This window comes from Protopterus annectens, chromosome 2.part2 (assembly GCF_019279795.1).
Source record: "Protopterus annectens isolate FY-2018-M chromosome 2.part2, PAN1.0, whole genome shotgun sequence".
Lineage (NCBI taxonomy): Eukaryota > Metazoa > Chordata > Ceratodontiformes > Protopteridae > Protopterus > Protopterus annectens.
Window position 1 is genome coordinate 1,127,374,856 of NC_056730.1, and position 20,057 is coordinate 1,127,394,912.

Below are 20,057 nucleotides of genomic sequence, written 5' to 3' on the forward strand. Positions count from 1 at the left end.
GTGTGTGTGTGTGTATACATGCATATGTATTTGCATATATATATATATATATATATATATATATATATACACACACACACACACACACACACACACACACACACAAGTGTGCGCGTGGCTAGATGGACAAATATATACAAGTTCTTATAAATTAATACTTAGGTTTCATAAAATATAACTATGTTTACACATTAGTAAGTGTGTTAAAACTAATATCTTGTATATGTCTTTCTAGGGTACTACATGTATATAGAGGCTTCTAATATGCACATGGGGCAGAAAGCACGTCTTTTCTCACAGTTGCTACGTGGAGTTTATGGACTGCAATGTGTGACTTTTTTCTACCACATGTATGGATCTGGAACTGGGATACTAAACGTGTATTTGAAAGTAGAAGGTGAAAATAAAGAACAGCTTCTCTGGAGGCGCGTAGGAGACCAGAGTATTTCTTGGCTCAGAGATCAAGTAGAATATAAATGCAACCGGAACCATAAGGTAAGAACAAATATATTGGTAGGGCACATTTCACATACTCAGACAGCTTATTCAAATATGGACTGTATCACTTAGTTTTAGCATTCAGTGTGTAAACAGAATTCGATGACCATATAAGCATATATGCTTAGTCAAGCTTTTCCAGAGCTATATGACTGAGTGTAAAGCATTTCAAAACATGATTTGGATGATAAGGCATTTGCTTTTAATTGTGTTATAGCTCACTTAAATATACAATAATAATCCTGTTTGTTAACCAGGCAGGTTCGCTAGACACACTGCCCCTTTTCAGGGGCAACCCAGGAACAATATCTGGTTAAGTGACTTGTTCAGTGTCATCATTATCATTCATCATCATCATCATCATCATCCCCTTTTTCCTATTTACATGGGGTCGGGGTATTGTATTAACTGTCGCCAACTCTCTCGACTCAGTGCCACTCTCCTGCCTTCTTCAACACTCATGCCTGACTGTCACAGATCTTCTTTCATACAATCCATCCACCTCTTTGCTGGACGCCCTCGCTTCCTCTTCACCTTCTTCCTGTCTGTCCAAAATCTCCCTCACCAGATTGTCTTCTGCTTTTCTACACATGTGCCCATACCATCGTAATCTGTTTTCTTTGATCTTTTCTGCAATTGGAGCTACTTTGGCTTCTGCTCTTATGTCCTCATTTCTTCGCCTGTCCCGCAGTGTGCATCCTACCACCTTTCTCAGGCACTTCATTTCCATCACCTCTAGCTTCTTCAACTGTTCTGCCTTTACTGCCCAGGTTTCTATACCATACAGTAGTACTGGTCGCACCACTGTCTTGTACAGCTTACTTTTCAGCTTCTTTGGCATTCTTCTGTCATATACTACACCTGATACTCTATGCCAATTGGCTGCAGCCCCTCTGATTCTAGCTTTGACCTCTTCATTCAGACTACCCTTCTCATCCCATGTTCGGTGTCAATCAGGAGGTAAATGTAGGCTGAGAGAATCAAACCCTGTACTACAGAAACTACAGCTCGCAAACTTAACCTGTGCACCAACTGCCAGGCTAGTGTATTGCACAAAATTAAAACTAAAATAGTGCTGACGTGAAGAAAATTCTGTATAAATGACTAATTTGAACAAGGACAGGCAGAAGAGTCAAGTAAATCCAACTTGGGTCTGCAGTAAGGTATTTTCAAGGGAAATGTTCTTAGTTCCATTTAGATGTTCATAGTGTTAAATTATTTATAAGATCTTCATCTTATAATTCCTGGACCTCCCTATCAATTCTCCTCCTTGCATGTGTTTCCTACTACTACAGTAGGTAGATGCACCAGTCCAGTACAGTGCAAGAAAAGAGATCCAGTCCATGAGACAGTAAAGGTTTCTCATGAAGAAAGATAGCTGAACAGTAGTAGTAGAAGTAGTTCCTGGGACAGATGTGGACAAAACGGCTTCCATGAATTTAAGTGATTTATCTGTACTTACAAAGATGGAGGTTGATACTATACTGAGGCGAACTGAAAGACCAGGGCCGTAATCAGAAGTGTAGAGGAGGTGGAGCAGTGTACCAAACTATCACTGCCGAGGAAGAGATGTATGTATAAAGGAAACTGTAAGAAATTAAAAAGAAATATGAAACTACAGAAGTAAAAGAGATTTGCTACAAGTTAGGAGTGGGGATAAAAGTGGTTCTCCATTATTTTAAAAGGCCATTTAAGATCCAAGTTAGGAGTCTGTGCTTGTTTATTTTGTTAGTTTGTTAACCGCGTGAGTGGACTGGTACAACACTCTTATCAGCCACATACTAGGGCAAAATGGCAAAAAAAAAAAAAAACAAATGTACAAGAGGAATACATAGTCCGGTCCTAAGTTTAGTAAACCAGACATATGTATCAATAAACAAAATGCAAACACTGCTAAAAAAATGAACCAAAGCAATGCAGGGTTTATCTACATCCAAGGCAAAACTTTATTCGTTTGTGAGCGCTTCCACAGTTAACATATACTGCTTCATCAGACTAAATAAAATGCACAAAGTGCTTAACATACAAGCATTGTCTATAGCAATGAAGAACAGTAAAAAAATCATTATAAACAATGTCAGTGTACAGATCATCTTAGTTAAAGCATTACATTTTGAAGTTTTCAGTCTTGTCAGAATGGAGTGCAGTTATCCTTTTAGAAAGAAAAAGTACTATAAAGAAGTCATTAGTAGCAAACATGAGGGTTATACTGCATTTGTAGACCTACCTGTTTACAAATTAACCCAAATCTTGAAAGTTAAACTCTTCCTTTAGATGTAAATCCTAAACCCAAATGCATAATTCCATACTGGATTCAAATACCTGTAGCATGATACCCTTTACACAGTTTCTGACATTTCTATTTCACCTCTCCCTGTCATTATTCCATTCCCACAGTCAGTATTGGCCCCAGTGTTGCACTATTTGCTGCCTGATTCTTATATGTCTCCTGCACAGTCATAGCAGCTTCTTTTCCACAACTACTACTGTAGTTTAGCTCCTCAGTCTTACTACTGCATAGTACCACAACCATTGCACCACTTTCCTTAGTGTTGTAACCTTATCCTAGAAGCTTAAAAAATTAAGGCTATTTCTAAATATGTGAAAACAGGACTTGGTCATTGTTAAAAAAGCGATATTCAACAGATGAAAATGAAATAAGCACAAAGTACTCCAGTGGCATAGAGGGATAGCCGACTGGGGTTTGACTTGTGGCTTGGATGGCTGATAGAGAGCAGGGTGGGATGATGATGCTCCAGAAAAGGAGAGGTATGGTACAAAGAGGGGAGTTGCTCTCAGATGCAACCAGTGAGCATGGGGTGTGAGGAACAGGAAAAGTGGGTATGTTCTATAAAAAAAAAAGCTTGGGACAGGAAGAACAGACAGCCAAGCCTCTAGATTACCCTTAAGTTCCACCACTTGCTCCAGCAACATCAGAAGAAGTTCAGGAGGTTAGGAGAATGCTGGAGACCCGACATGGAAGTGAGGCACCAGGGGACCTGGCTCGTATAAATGAGGTCCAAGGGGACCAAAATAAAATAAAAAAAAAAAAAGCACAAGCTAATGATTGACTTTTGGAAGAAAGGTGCTTGAGATGGATGGTTACAGATTGTTCTCTGACTAAAAGGCATGGCAGATGCAGGCAAAATAAGTACAACATTTATGTTGTATTTAAGTGAGACAGTCTTCTTGCTAATCAGGTCATAATCTTGAAGAACTAGTTAGATCTCCAAGAAAATATTTTGCAAGTCTCTCAGACATGAAACTCTCTCTCTCTCTCTCTCTCTCTCTCTCTATATATATATATATATATATATATATATATATATATGCACGCACACACACACACACACACATACATATATATTTAACAGCAGTTGGAGATGTCGTAACAGTTTCTTAACTGTCCCATGTAATAGTACATATACAAAAAAAGAACTGGGTATCAGTCCACACTTGTATGTTCCTTAAACATTATAAGGGAAGGCCCAAGGTATGTTCAGGAGTCAGAAATCAAAAAGCAGAAATGCTGCTGCTGCTGCATAAAATACTGGATCTTCCTTCGATGAAAGTAGGAGTAGATCTGTGACAGTACAAAGATGCACACTATCTCCTGTATGTTGACTATTCTAAATACCCAGAGGTAGTATATCTGTCTGAGATAAGCCATAGTTTTATCTGTTTTTGCTACATATGACAGTCCTGCTGAAGAAATTTCAGGTAGTGGTCTACAGTTCATGAGTCAAGAATTCAATATTTTAGGAGGCAGTTCGATATTTTATGAGGCAATGAGAATTTATAGTTACTTCCTTAAATCCTAGGCATCCACAAAGTAATGGGCAAGTAGAATGCCTGACTGATAGTATTAAAAACCTCATAAAGAAGTGTGATAGTCCAGATATTTCAGGTTGGTATCCTTCAGTTCTCTAAGGCAGGAATATACTGGTGCTATCTATAGCAGTTTTACCTGCTTAGTTGTTATCAGTAAACTCCAGACAAGCTAGACCTTCCACTGAGTGACCTCTCAAACTTCCTGTATCAGAGGAATATGGTGATTCTGAATGCCCATGACTTTTTTTTAAGTCATTTTAATGGACAATTTCAGGCCAATAAAGACAAAACCCCACTAGCTGTGGATATGCATATTTCAGCCTTATGACCTCATCAGCACAGCAAAAGCAGAGTGTTTGACTAAGGATAAGAAACACAGGGCTGTTATACCCAGCTGATGTCCATTACCATTAGGGTGACTACAAAATATCCCAACTAACAAACTAAAACAAAGAGTGACATGGTACAGAAGGTTTGAAGTTGGAAGTTCTAGCTTGGCTGGAGTTTTCATTAAGTTTTTACTGACTATTTTTTCTGTGCGACCTTCTCACTCTTTGTTTTAGTCTGCACAGTTGTTATAGGAAAGACATCTTAAAGCTAATCTACCTGCATTATACTCCTTGTTAGTACCTGATAACAAAAATAATCTTATCGAACTTCTGAGGGATACAGAAGTAAAATTATTACTATGGCAGAGTATTAAAAACGTTTTTCTGAGTTATTAAAAGGGTAAAGAGTGAGGATGAATATGGATTTTGGATTTTCAGTGAAAAGCAATTTACATGTCATTGTGATTGAAACAATGGAATAACTGATATCACATTTTGGTCAAGATCCATATACATAGTACATAGAAGAAACAAGAAATACTTACTCAATCTAGTCTAGAGGATGTGCAGTTAATTCTCAAAATGTAAAAAATATCTGAGCTAAAAAATACATCACCACCATTTCCATGTTAAATTGTCTTTGTGTTATAGTTGAGGATTGAGACTCTCTGAGTCAGAATCTGATTTAAGACTGATCCTGCTGCTCAATTAGTGCATTTGGCAGTCAATCCCAAAGTTCCTGATCTACACTCTGAGTCAGTACTTATGATATAGAAGACTAATCAAGAGACCAGAGTGATCTAATAACTGTACATAATGTATAGGCTTTCTGGGTGCAGCTTAACTAATCATTTGCAATACGTACTTTACATCTCTGTGTATACCATGTCATATACTTAGTACAGTAGAGAGTCGATTATCCAAAACCTATCCGAACGCAGCCTTCCAAAGTTTTCAGGTAGGAAAAATCATGAAGTCTGAGTATGTAAATGTTATATATGTTTGTGTTTTTTGAGCTTGTAGCTGCTCGTGTGTGAAAAATATTCTTTACTGTCCACTGGAATCGCTGAATGGTTGAAAAGTATTTTCCCTGCATGCAGAAAAAGCAAGATTTTAGAAGTTTTTTTTATCTGGTTTAATGTATGTTTGATTATCTGAACAGTTTGATTATCTGAACTGCCCTAGGTCCGAATTACTTCAGATAATTGACTCTCTACTGTATAGCTATAGTATTGTATAAATATCTATAACTACATCTCTGTGTAATAAGTGGCATGTCAGGTGTAGTCATATGTTAAAATGGATCCATGTGAGATGGTCAACTTCTTTACTGAATTTGTGCTATAGCTGTGAGTTCAGTCAAATGCTATATTTGCCAAATGTAGTTTTGGTAGCAGTGTGCTTTTGCCGAAGGGTATAGGGAAGGTTTAGCAGGTAAAAGGGATTTGTTTTGCTAATGCTAAAACAGTCAGATATAACAAAAGTTTTAGCATAAGGACTTAGGACTGAACCTGTGTGGGTTTGTGTGGGATTCAAAGGAGATTAGGCTAAAGGTTAAGAACAGGGTTAGATTAAGTGTTGAGCGAGTGTCTCTGGGTTAGAGTCAGGGTTAGGTAAGGAGAAGATTTAGTTGTTGTGCTAGTGTGTTGTTGCATGCGGTGGGTGTCTTAGCCTAAATTGTGTAGTGGTAGTGTTACAAAAAAGGGTTCGTCTAAGGTAAGGTTCAGGATTAGGGTTAGCAGGTATTAGTAAGGTAGTTCATGAGAAGACTGTGTCTTTCGATATGCAGGCATCAGTCAATTTCTGACTCAGTGTTTTTGAATTTTGTTGAGATACCTGCAACCTGTTAATAGATAGTGATAATACAGCAGCTGTTCTTTGTGTTTCACTGTTGCAGTCCTGACTTGTGGGATTTCCTGCCATGAAAGCCCTTAGCCGGCCCAACTACCAGAGAAAGTAGTTTTCTCAGCTGGCAGATTCCCTTAGCAATGTCGGTACGTTTCGGTATATAGGGAGCCACCCTACGTCATGAAATCAGTCTTCTCTTGCCATGAGAGCACAAAGCAGTGTTTCAGTTGGTCTGCACCAGAGAGAAGTCATTGGAAAGATGAGTACCCCATTGGGGAACTCTTTTCTTTTGCATTAAACTCATGTCAAATTTGTTTGTGTCTTTCAGCTTTTCCCGGTTAAGGGTCGCCACAGCGGAACTCCGGTCCGCTAATGATTGGCAGTAGATTTTTACGTGCTGGATTGCCGGGCCTAACGCACAACCTTCAACGAAGGAACGTCCATTCACGCATGTCGCCACACATAAGACGCTCTAACTGAGAATCGAATGGGCAACGTCTAACTGCGAGGCGATAATGCTACCGCAGCACCACCACCGCAGTCTATTAAACTCATGTCGGATAAAGGAAATAAATGTCTCCACTGTGGTAAGCAAATCCCACACAGAGACTTCCACTCATTTTTGTGTCACCTGTTTAGACCAGTATCACAATGCCTAGTTGCCACTTTTGTGCCTGCTTTAACTGTAGGATGATCAGATTAGGGCAAAAATTTTAGCTAGATTCTTTAATCTTGAATGTTCTTATCAGTGTCTGATGGTGTCATCTGGTCATTTGGAGGTTGAGCGGCCTAGGCATAAGAGGGGAAAAGATAAATGACCCAAGCTTAGGCTCTCAGACAACAACCATTCTCCACCTGTCTCTTCTTCTAGGCTTGTGATTGTTGAAGAAGGTAAGGCACTTTCACAGCCCCCTTCTGTGTCTAAGGTGGTGGTGCAGGCTTCTGTCAAGACCAGTTCAGAGTCTGACCTGCTGTCAAGTCCCTCTACTTCTGCACAGACCCCTTGCTTTCAGCTCGTCTGTCAGGTCTGGAGTCGCTCTGCAGGCATTGGCTTCTGAAGAGCACTCTCTTCCCAGTGAAGTTCTTTTACAGCTTCGACCTACACTGGTTCAGCTTTCTTCCAGAGAGACAGGCGTCAGGATGTCAGATGTCCCTAAGTCCAAGGCCAAAGCAACTCCTAAGAGAAGTACTGCTGCAGGGCCTTTACGTAAGTCTATCAGCTCCCTTTCTCAGAGATACCATCAGAACGTAGACTAGCTGAAGACCTGATCTCCATAGTTAGGTCTAGACAAGCAGACCCGGGGATGCCTCCCCAGGTAAAAGCAAAAGGGATCCTAGTTCTAAAGCTTTCCCAGATCCTTTTTGAATCTGATGAGGATTCAGACCTGGGGTCTGGTTCTGAAGAAGGACCCTCCCTCACTTCTTTTCAGAATTTAGATTCAGAGGAGAACCTGGTCTCTGCCTCTCCCCCAGAGGCTATCACCATTGGAGAGACTTTCCATGCTATGAGGGAACATTTTCAGTGGAAAGCACAGGAATACCCTCAGTCAAAAAAGAGAATTGGGGAGTTCCTTTGGGCGGCATGATGCCAGGGAATCTTCTTGGGCTAGGCTTATATAGGCTCCAGGGGCATTAGCCTGGTACACACCTATGAACCTGGATCTGCCAGAGCACAAACCTCTTGTATTCCACCCATTTTAGAGGTGTTTGAGGATGTCTTCCATGATTCCTCCTTGAATCCTGACTCTCTTCCCACAGGCCCTTGTAAACTAGACAAGTTTTATAGGGTACAGGACTCCCATATATACCTTTTCAAAAATCCATCTGCTGATCCAGAGATGGTCAACTCAGGACCCAAAGGGGCTAGAGCCATTTCCTCTAGAAACCCTTTACCTACAGACAAAGAGTGTAGGGCCCTTGATAAATTTGGGAAAATGGTATATACATCAGCCACCCTTACTGCGAGGGCTCTCAACTGTCAATTTCACATGATTAAATATCAACAAACCATTCTGGATCAGCTTAAACAAAAGGTCTCTTAACTGGTGGATAAAAACCTTTCTAAAGAGCTTTTGGATCTCTGCCACTCTAGTTCTCAGGTATTCCCTACACTGTGATTATGACACTATGGAGGCTTCTAGCTAGGCAGCTGCCACTGGTTCAGTTATTAGAAGACATGCATGGCTTAGGAAGCAATCTCTTCCTGGCCATGTTAAATCTAACCTTTTTGATGCTCCCCTTGACAAGGAATTTCTCTTTGGACCTAAAGCTGAGGCTGTTCTTAAAAGGATGGAGGACAAAGCTAAGCCTATGCAGACTGTGAAAGACTTCCTCCAAGTTCAGCCTTTTAGGTTTAGTAGGAACTTCCCCACTAAACACTAGTCCTTTCCCTCCCAACCTAGAGGCAGACAGAGGAAAACCCAGCAGGAAAAGACTCCTAGGCAGCGGCAACATCTGCAGAGATCCAGGCAGTAGACTATAGAAACTTCCAGGCAAGGGAGTTCTAGGCCCCAGGCGTCTGTCAGAAAGCAGCAGCAGCTCACCCACCCTGATCACCCCCCCCCCAGACTAGGAGGAAGGCTGTCCCTGTTCAAACAAAACTGGACTCTCATCACTTAAGACAAGTGGGTTCTAGACATTATTTCAAATGGTAACAAACTTATTTTCAAAGAGCCTTTAAAATACTCAAGCTATCCAGATATTATTCAGAATCAAAACACAGAGGCCCTTTCTCAAACCCAGATTTTGTATTCTCAGAGATCAGTGAAACCAGTTCCAGAACATCAAAAATGCAATTGGTTCTACTCCAGGCTATTTCTGGCTCCAGAAAAGAAGGGTCTTGGCATCTTATCTTAGACCTGTCCAACCTCAGTCAGCTTCCCCTGGATCCAAAACTCAAAATGTTGACTCTTCAAAAAGTCCTGCCCATGATAGCCCCATGAGACTTTGTTTTTTATGGATTTAAAGGATGCCTACCTACACATCCCAATTCAGCAGTCACACAGAAGCTTTCTTTGCTTCAGAGCAGGTTCCAATCACTATCAATTTTCAACCAGGCTGCACAGGAGGAAACTTCAGTGGTACCTAAAAAAAATGTATGATGCCAGCACTCTCAGTCCCTAAAGACTGAGATATAACTGATCCCTTGTCTCAAAGACAAGTTTGGATGGTGGGTACAGGCTTGTCCCCAAAATCAGGGCCTTCCCTTCGGATTCACTCCCCAGGGCCAAATTCTCACCACAGATGCCTCAGAGACAGCGTGGGAGCTCACTTTCAACACCTCCAGTCCCAAGATAAGTGGGAATTTCAGTTCAAGGACAGGCACATAAACTAGAAAGAGCTTATGGCAGTGCAGAAAGGCCCAATAGGTATCAAGAAAAAGTGAAAATCAGGGTTCCAGTTAGTCAAAACCGAAAACACCACAGTTATGTGGTACATAAACAGGCAGGGTGGCACCCACTCTTACCCTCTATGCCACCTAGCGATGCAAGTTTGGGAAACTGATCACTCTCTGGGGTTGCACCTCCTGGCACAAAACATTGCAAGGGATCCAAACACTCTAGCAGATCACCTCAGCAAAATTTGATGGACCCCCACGAATGGCATTTGCATCAGGAAATATTTGTCAGCATGGCCTAGAGATGGGGCGTCCCACAGATAGACCTTTTCACCACAAACAGAAATCGGCCTAGAGAACAGATTCTTTCTCCTTCATTTGGACTCTTCTCTTCATTTATGCATTCCTTCCCTTACCCCTACTACCTCAAGTGCTTCTAAAGATAAGAGAAGAAGGCCCAGGGACAATACTGATAGCCCCAGACTGGCCCAGGCAGCACTGGTATCCTCTGCTTCTCGAACTAACCAACCAGAGTCCATGGCTGTTGCCTAAGATGGTCGGCCTTCTCACTCAGGACAAGGAAGGATTGTGCACCCCAGCCTGCAGATGTTCAGCCTTTCAGCTTGGATAATTCCACAGCATCCAGGAACAAGCTTGCCCTAAACCAACAGGTTCAGGACATTCTCAAGGAATCTAGAAGGCCTAGTACTAGGAAGTCATACTCAGCTAAGTGGAAAAGATTTTCCATCTGTGCTGGGAGTAACACCACAATCCTTATTCAGCCCAGATTCCTACAATTCTAGATTAGCTAGGTAGTCTGGTTGATAAAGGCCTTTCCTACTCCTCCATTAAAATTTATTCATTTGCCATGTCGGCCCATATACTTGCTCATCCTCCTGTCTTTTCACATCCCTTGTTAACACAATTTCTTAGGGGAGTCATCCTCATCAGACTGCTCAGGAGGCAACCTACCCCTCCATGAAACCTTAACTCTGGTTTGGAAAAATTGACATTGCCTCCTTTTGAACCTGCAGTCTCAGCCCAACTGAAGTTTCTAACTTAGGAAACTGCCCTGCTGCTGTCTGTCACTTCAGCCAGGAGAGCCTCTGAACTGCAGGTGCTCACGGTGGTGGAACCATTCCTGATCTTCCTTCCAAGCAGGGTTTCTGTCAGAATTAACTCTTCCTTCATGCCCTAGGTGGTCATTGACATTTCTAAATCAAGGCATTCATATGTCTACATTCTTTCCCAATCCTCAGAACAAAGGGGAAAGAATAAGTCATTATTTGGACGTGTATAGGCAGCTCCCCTACTATCTTGACAGGAGTAGAGCCTTGAGAAAATCTGACCAGCGTTTTGTGACCTTTGCCCCTGGCTCTGAGGGAAAACCAACTTCTAAACAGACTATCTAAAAATAGCACTCCCACTGTATCTGTTTTTGTTACAGCCACCATGGCAAAAAATCTCCTGAGGCTGTCAGGTCACACTCCATTAGGGCTACTGCAATCTCTGCTGCCTTCTTGAAAGAGGTCCCTCCTAAGGACATCCTGGAAGCTGGCAGCTGGTCATTTGTGCATACCTTCACAAAACATTACCATTTGGCAGCATTTTCTAGGTCCAGAGCAGGATTCGCCACTGTCATCCTACAGAGCATCCTCTCCTCTCCCTAATTTCCTTCCTCCCTCTTCTCAGCTTTGAGAATTTTTCCACAAGTCAGGACTGCAACTGTGAAACATGAAGAACATAATACAGTTGTGTACACTTAAATAAATGTAGATGCTTGAGTGTATTCACTGTTGCAGTTTTCTTTCCATCCCTCCTTCCCCCTTAGCTATGAACTTTCACCGCTGCTTCCAGTCACACTCGGAGTTCCACAAAGCTCCATTTTAGGCCCTTTACTTTTCTCTCTTTACACTAACAACCTTCGCACTTCCACTCAACATGCATCTGTCATGCAATATGCAGATGATTCCACACTAATTTGTGCAGCATGTTCTTTAAACGAACTCCAATCACTAACTCAACTTTCCTTCCTATCAGTTGAATCGTTCCTATCCAACATCCAACTGATTTTGAATCCTAGTAAAACAAAACTACATCTCTTCAAACCTACTAGATCCAGCTCCTTAGACCCCTCCCTTAAGATTATGTCCAGTAACAATACTATCATTTCTCCCATAGTACACACAAAACTTCTTTGTGTTGAGATTGAGAATAATTTGAGATTTGACACTCACACTATTAAGAAAGTACATAAGAAATTGGGTACCCTCTATAGGAATAGACAGTTTCTCACCAAACAAGCAAAAAGCACTATATCACATACCCATCTCATCTCCACCGTTCTGTATGCCTCCCCTATCCTTACCAATCTCAAAAAGACTGATTTAGCAAAATTAGAATCCTGCAACAATAAAATTGCCAGGTTTGCCTCTGACTCCCCTTATAAAACAAGACCACTGCACAGCTTTAAAGCAACTTAACTGACTAGAATTAACCCATCTCTTGCAGCACAATTAACTGATGATAGCTCATAAAATCCTGTATCATCCTCAGAAAAAACCCTCACGGCAAAATCTATTGTAACCTTACTCTAGTAAAAGGACTGTCTCTAACAGTAAATTCCTTCTAGAAGTTACTAAACCCAACAACACAGCAAGTGAATCGCTCTTTTCTAATTTTGTGTCCAAAATATGGAACTCTTTACCACCCACCCATAACTTCCATACCATCAGTATCTCTGTTTAAAAAGTCACAAAGAAGACTCTTTACAAATACTTGGCTCTGCTCTTGTAACCGGTCCAGGATAGTCCTGCTGTCATTTTTCACTATCCTACTTAGTCTGTGTGGGTAAATAGCTCATGTCTTTGTACAATGGGTAACATTTGGACTCTTACATTACAATACTTGTCTCTTAAACGAGTTTATAAATCTGTACATATCATTATTGCTTTCTTGTATCTACCTGGAAATAATTGATTCCTCCTTGAATACTCACAATTACTGTATATACTATTTTCTTTCTCAACACTATTATTATCTATTACTATACCAACATTGTACTTTATTGTTATTTTGTGGAGCTTTTCTCCCCAGGCCTCCACTGAAAAAGGACCATGGTCCATTGGACTTTCCCGGTTAACAAATGTAAAATAAAATAAATAAATAAATTAGCCTACTAGGCAGTTTACTTATAACCTCTTTTCTAGACTAGGGAATCCCCCTAGGGCTCTCTTCCTGTAGGAGTTCTCTCCCTCAGTTCCCTACTGCTCACTTGGAGCTCCTACCTGTTAGAGGACAAGAAGAAAAAACTGATTTCATTGCATAGGCTTAGGCTGGCTCCCTATATACTCAAGCATACTGACGTTGGTTAGGGCATCCACCAGCCATAGGAGAAGGAGGAAAGAATTTTCTCTGGTAATCGGGCCGGTCAAGGGCTTTCACGGCAGAAAACCCACAAGTCAGGATTGCAACAGTGAATACACTCGAACATCTACATTTATGGAATGTGTACACAACTGTACTTTCTGCCTTTAAGGGGAGTGACAGTAGCTGTGTCTGCGTACCATGTGAGTTATTCTTCAGAGCAGTTCGGTAAAGGCTTTTGTTTAATGCACATCATGTCTTACCCCTGTTTAGTCATTCAACTTAACCACATATATACTTTCTGATGTACACCCGATATATCTACAGACAGTGAAATGGACGTTAGTTTCTAGGGCACCTTCATAAGCTAGGAAGGGGGGTCACCAGGGAGACCGTGGATATAAGAAGTGGTAGATCATAAGAAACTGAGTTAATAGGTAGACGCCTTACTCTCAGAACTATAAGCGATAAACTATCTGAGGTAAGATCTTTGTGAGGTTATGCATTCAGCTTGTCCCCAAAGTTCACAGATGTGATTAAGCACCAGGAATGACATGAAACATGATTTGAATTAAAGGTTTTTATTTCAAGAATCGATGCTTATGCATTTTATGACCATAAACTGAATGTTCGATGCATTATTTTTCAACAGTTTATGAATTTGTCTTTTGAATCACAGATCATCTTTGAAGCCATACGTGGCCTGTCATTAAAAAGTGATATTGCAATAGATGACATTTCGTTACAGAAGGGATCTTGCAAAGGTAAGGGAAGCCTGTATGTTGAATGGTTCTGCAGCAGATGTGTGCATGATATTATTGCCCAAGTCATTTTTTTTTTTTTTATGTTTGATGCTAGAGCAAGCATATTGTTTGAATTTGTTGGTAAATGCTGATATAACATGAGCTAAAATCATGTGCAGACAGAAGGATTAACTTAGAAGAGATACAAGTGATATAGGCAGTGCCATTTTATATTGCCTTCAGTTTTCTTCAATAAGAAGGCATCCAAAAGGGAATGTTAAACTTAAACTGCATATCCTCAGAAGGTGGTAAGGAGATTAGAACCACTGACACAGCAAAGTGTTTCTTGCATTCTGTAGATGCAAGGGCCATTGAAAATGCCACTCATTAACACTGATAATAAAAGAACTCTATTCACCATTCCAGACCAACAAAAGCAGACAGACTGGAGAATTAATCTAGGTAAAAGGGTTAAGTAGATGATAAATAACCTCTGAAAGTAACTGTCTGTAAGTTGTCTGCAATTTAATAGCTCTGCTAAATATGCAGGTGTGTTGCACTTTTATGTATATTGTCATTGAAACTATTAGATAACTCTGTGAAGATTTCTTTTATTTTTATTACAATGGCCTAAGGAGTAAGAAAAGGATATTATTGATTGTAAGTTATACAGAACCAGATAATATCGTTGAATTAATTTTAGTGAGTGCCTGGCTTCATGTTTTAAGTATTTTATATAAATTTGTGAGTAGCTGTGATTAACTTATCTAGGCATTACCCAAGTGTGCTGATATGTATTGTCCTTTGTGATGATAACAGAAGGCAACAGCATTTCTAGGTAACAAAATAAATTAGTTCATTATGCAGGCTAGACATCTTCCAGCCTAGAAATTGTTTATTCTCCTTGCTGAATGGGTAAGCTGCACTTACTGTGTCAATTATAAAGCAATATGGTATTAAATCTGTACACCATAGACAGAGGTATAGCTAGCTCAACCAGCGCCCTGTGCTGGTCCCATAAACAAGTGACTCACTCCCTCAGCTCTTCAAGTGAAGACCAATAAAAGGGGGAGTCTTTTGCAAAACTGCATTATGCTAGTTGGCTTCCTGCAGACAGTGCTAAATACACGTGCCACCCTCACCCCCAGCTCTTCTATTGAAGAGCAAAAAAAAAAAAAAGTTTGCTCGTTCTGTTGGCACTTGAACCAACTGGCCAGACACATGACACACCCTCCTCCTTTCTGCCCAAGCTTTTCAATGGAAGAGAAGGAAAAAAAGGTCTGTGATCTGATACCTGGGGCCCCTGAAATGATGGAGCCAGTCAGGTCCTGTTTCTGTGTCCTGCCTTGACCCTTCTTCCTTATATTTTAGTAAAAAAAATAAATAAATAAATAAATAAATCTTTATTTCTTTTAAACTGTAGCAGACTGGTTACTACAGTTTATTCCACACAGTGGGCGCTACGGCACTTAGATTCACTCTCACTCAGCAACAATTTGCTCCAGAGGCAGTTGCCGCCTTACCCCGACCCTAGCTACACTACTGCCCTTACATTGTAGATCCTAATGACAAGCTAAATGATTGCATTTCTAAATGCGTCAGTAAGTAATGCCCAGCAGTCTGCTCTTATGGAAGAGTAGACTTTATAAAAATACGTTAAAAAAGGGACTGATGGCATCCTGCTACATTTTAGACTGCCTGTTATTCAGTTACACACTGCTGACTACACAACAAGGAAATCATGAATACCATAGGCTGTGCACTAAACAGGAGCAACTAGCTGGTATGTGTAGATGCAAGGTTTATTATGGCTTCACTTGCCAAATCCGACCTTGATGAGCGGAGCAAATGAGACTGTTTTCTTAGGAAGCAGCTTACTTTCTCTAATACCACCACAGCACTAAATGTGCTTCCCTGCGAGATCCTCCACACAGACAATTATGCCTGTAAAATAAATTCAGAATTGTCAAAACTGGTATTCTGGTGAGGAAAATTAATTTCACTGTTTTGGGTTTGGTGAGTTGTGTTTCAGTGCATAATACTATAATTGGGTACTACATGAATTTCCAAATGTTACTTTGTCTCATTCAGTATGAAAGCTTTGAGGCAGTGTTATAAGGCACATTATCGTCTGTTACAGTACATATGTTTAAGAGAAGATCATTCTGGGTAATTCCAGAACCAATTGACTAGAACTGGTACAAGTCCTGTCTTTTTTGTCAGCTGTTAAAGCAGTAGCAAGTGAAGCAAGTGGTCTGCCTTAAACCAGATGCTTTCTTCAAATCATCAGATGCCACTTTGAGTAATTCATTGTCCCTGTTCATAGAAACAAGGTTAGCAAGGCCTAAAATGCATGATAGATGCTGCACAAGACCCAAAGCCACAATGATTCCTGCCAAAGACTCCATACTTTAATGGAAACTTTATCAACTGCTTAGCTACAGTCCTTTCATGGAGCTTGAAAAGAGGTTGGAGTAGCGATATGGTCTTAATCTGTTCAGCTGTGATTTTCCTGTTTGGGAACAGGTACTTACTGATACAGCTTTCTAGACCACCAGGACACTATATGTAAAACGGACAGTTACAGATGTGAACAAGTGATTTACCCAGCATTTCTGCACCATCGTTCAGTAGTCTGGGGTGTAATACATTATCAGTAGTAAGAAGTCCAACATATCTGCACACTTCAAAAATTCTGACACTTTTAAACTGGAAAAGAGACTTGTAGTAAGATAAAGTATCTCAGTCAGCTTAGTATATCTCTGGAGTGAGAACTCATTCAATTGTTTTTAAATATCAGTGCCAAAAGTAACATATTGGATGCCATTTTTGATTGGACTTTGGTAAAAGGAGTGTACTTTCTTGCCCAAAGGCTTCTTGCTCTGCCTGAGGAATGTCTCTGGATTAGACAAAGCAGGGTACTACTTGATCAGTATCTGAATATTATCGTTCTTATTGTGAAATGTTGATTGCAACAATGATTTTTCATGAACTGACTAGGGAAGGTAGCTTTAATACAGGAAACCAAACTGAGTATGATAATTCAGTTCTGTTTTCCCCATATATAGGAGTTCAGTGCAATTATTACTGACCATAAACCAGAACAGAATTAAAAGAGGTAGGGATACTATTTAGGAAAGGTCTACAAGTTGTGACGGACATAGTTAAGATAAGCAGTAAAGGGAAGTAGATGATTTGGGTAGGCAGGATTATAGGTAGAAAGTGGAAGATAAGAAACATATTCTAAAGACAATGACAACCATTTTTTTTTTTTTTTGCATTTCTTTAAAGAGTTGGAATTTCGGGACTTAAAGGTTGAATTTGAACTAACTGGGGGGACTTTAATATCACTGTATGTGATAATCTGAATAGGCCTTTCCGGGGAAAAAGAACACAGTATAAGAAAGTTAACGAGCTTAAAGTATATTCTTCAAGCAGCATGAATAGGGCTCTAGAGTAGGTGGCACTGGGACATCAAAGAATACATGTTTGCAAGGGATTCCATAACATAGGAAAGCAAATGACTACCTGTTAAATAAGCCAAGTCTGTTGGAGAATATGAAAGGGATAGAGATTTAGGACAGATGCATTTTAGGCTTTAATTTTGTTGAACTGGGGTTAACTCTACTCAAGAGGTATGCATGGACAAGGGATGGAGGTGGGCAAACTATAAGTGAGGTATCCTTCTAGAATACAACAGCTGCAGAAAATAACCCAAGAGTTCTGGTATAAAACTATCCCTGCTGTTTTGAGGTAGGAGTTGCTTGGTGGGATGGATTTGAGACAGCCTTAAGGGATCATCTAATGGTAGAAGGGGGAAATTATAAGTAGACACAGGATGAGATTAGTAGCCTGGAAAGGGAATTAAAAGAATGTCAACAACCAGTTTTACGGAGACCTGGGTCCTGGATAACAGAAGACAGGCAGAAGGAAATACTGCTAAGAAATAAATTGGACCAACTTTCAGCAGTCAAGGTCAAGATTATATGTAGGGGCTTAAGGGAAATTCCCAGATCAGATACATTGTGTGATGATGTAAGGTGAAAAGTCGGAAACAGATCATTTTGGAGATTCAGTTCAGAAAAGGGATTCTCATATGAATCCACAAATATATAAAGTATACCTTAAACATTTTATGCTTCTAAAATGGCTTACATAGACATACTGACTGCCTTCATCCATTCATAAAACTAACTGAGGTGGCCCTAGTGGTCTGCTGTCCCCATAGGAAAGCCAAAGGTTAGATTCAGACATCCAATTAGAAGAGGCAATAAGGAAAATTAAATGGGGAAAATAATGTGTACTGAACTGGTTTTCCTCTGAATTCTAAGAGCGAGGAAAGAAAAATATTGTCTCGGTATTAGCACAGCTATTCATCAGTGTAAAGTCATATGATATGGCAGTTTCTTCTGTGGAGGAAGTGAGGGTAATGGTTCTTCCTAAGGATAAAGGAAATTTGACAAGCACATGGAGTTAGTCTAAGTTTGCTACCTGAAGTGGATGACAAGATTCTAGCTAAAGTTATGGCCATGATACTGGACTCTGATTTACATCATGTAATGCAGCAAGTATGGAAGTGTTCATTAAAGGACAACCAAACCCTAACTACAATATTTCCTGTTCCTAGAGTGTATTTTCTTCCTTGAAGAATGATCTCCTTACTTTCACATGTTATGACCAGAGCCTTTGAAACAGTCAGTCACAACCTTCCTTTTAATAAGCTAAGGAAGTTCAGCCACAAAATGATTCTGAAACAATTTTAAGGACAGAAAATTTCATGCATCTCTAAATAACTGCTTTTCCTATCAAGGAACCTTTAACATTGGTGCTCCGCAATGATCTTTTCTTGGGCCTCTGTTATTCTCACTTTTTGTTAATGACTTGCCTTCTTTCCTTTCTCAGCTAGCTATAATCATGTATGTAGATGATATCCTCCTCCTTAACTTTACTTTAATCTATGCTACAAAGTTTCTCATCTTCTCACACCCACTATTGGCCTTGCCCTTGCTAGGAATGTACAAATTGCAAAACCTGATATGGTCTTCCACTGACTACATTCCACTATTGTGGCACCATGTAAAAAATTCAGTTTCAAAAAAATTTGCAGATTTGTTTTAATTGCAGATTGATTAACCCATCACTGCCACCTTCTACAATGTGTTAAACGGTTACTTGTTATTGAAAGGGCACCTCTGCTATTCTCCATGCAGATCTACGCAATTATTAAGCAAGGACACTGCCCTCCATTAAGAGAAAAACTACAAATCAGACAACAAAACTATGCACTAGGATATGTATATGAGGAAACTTTACCAGCATGTGGAAATTTGCCCTTTTCCCCACTATAGTGAGATCTCACAGTTGGTATATTTAGTTGGGGGGATGTGGGGTGTGCAGCCTCCCACTTGTTTGGGTTTGATGTGCTTCGGTGTGTTTGTTTTATAATGGTGGCCAACTGCCTCCTTTCCCAGATTAAAATTCCGGTGATGTGACCGTAGGTTTTCGGCATAGTCGTCTCATCGTTTTAAAGTTCGGTAAAGTGTAATTTCACACACAAAAAGGCTACAAAACTAGACTATACTGATAAAACTAAAAAACAACAAAATGATCAAAAGAAAAGAACGTTATTCACACTGGTAAAAACTAGTAAGCAGTTTCGCTGTCAAACAATATACAACTTCATCAGACCAAGTTGCACCAGACAAAAATGTACACTTTAAAATAGTCACATGACATCTTTCAAATCATTTAAGTCACATGACCCTACAAAACCTAGTGTTTTAACCCCTTCTTTTTTAAAACAATTTTAACTCTCCCTGTCAGTCATCTCAGGTACATTACAAGCATTTAATCTAATCTGCCAACAATATTCTTTCCAATCCAACTCGTCTTCAGCATCTAGCCTTTTGCTATAGTCAAATGCCTGATCTTTAACAAAAAAATTAAACCTCAGTCTACTATCTATGTTTCTGTGCAACATACTTGGCTAAGCCATTACTCATATCCTGTAGCCCCACCGCTGTCATATGCTCAAGTGTAATTTCAGTTATGCAAGGTAGACCCGTTGATGGAATGTGCATTTGTTAAATGAATCCTTGTATCATT

General features: G+C 40.1%; 1 protein-coding gene across 1 annotated transcript in view; it reads left to right on the forward strand.

Moving 5' to 3' along the window:
* The window catches only part of MAMDC2 (MAM domain containing 2), a 1,373,080-nt gene that overhangs the window by 1,334,722 nt on the left and 18,301 nt on the right, over positions 1–20,057 (forward strand). Inside the window, exons 12-13 of the mRNA XM_044064367.1 lie at positions 236–495; positions 13,889–13,973. Of these exons, the coding sequence (XP_043920302.1) occupies positions 236–495; positions 13,889–13,973 (345 nt within the window). The remainder of the gene's footprint in view (positions 1–235; positions 496–13,888; positions 13,974–20,057) is intronic.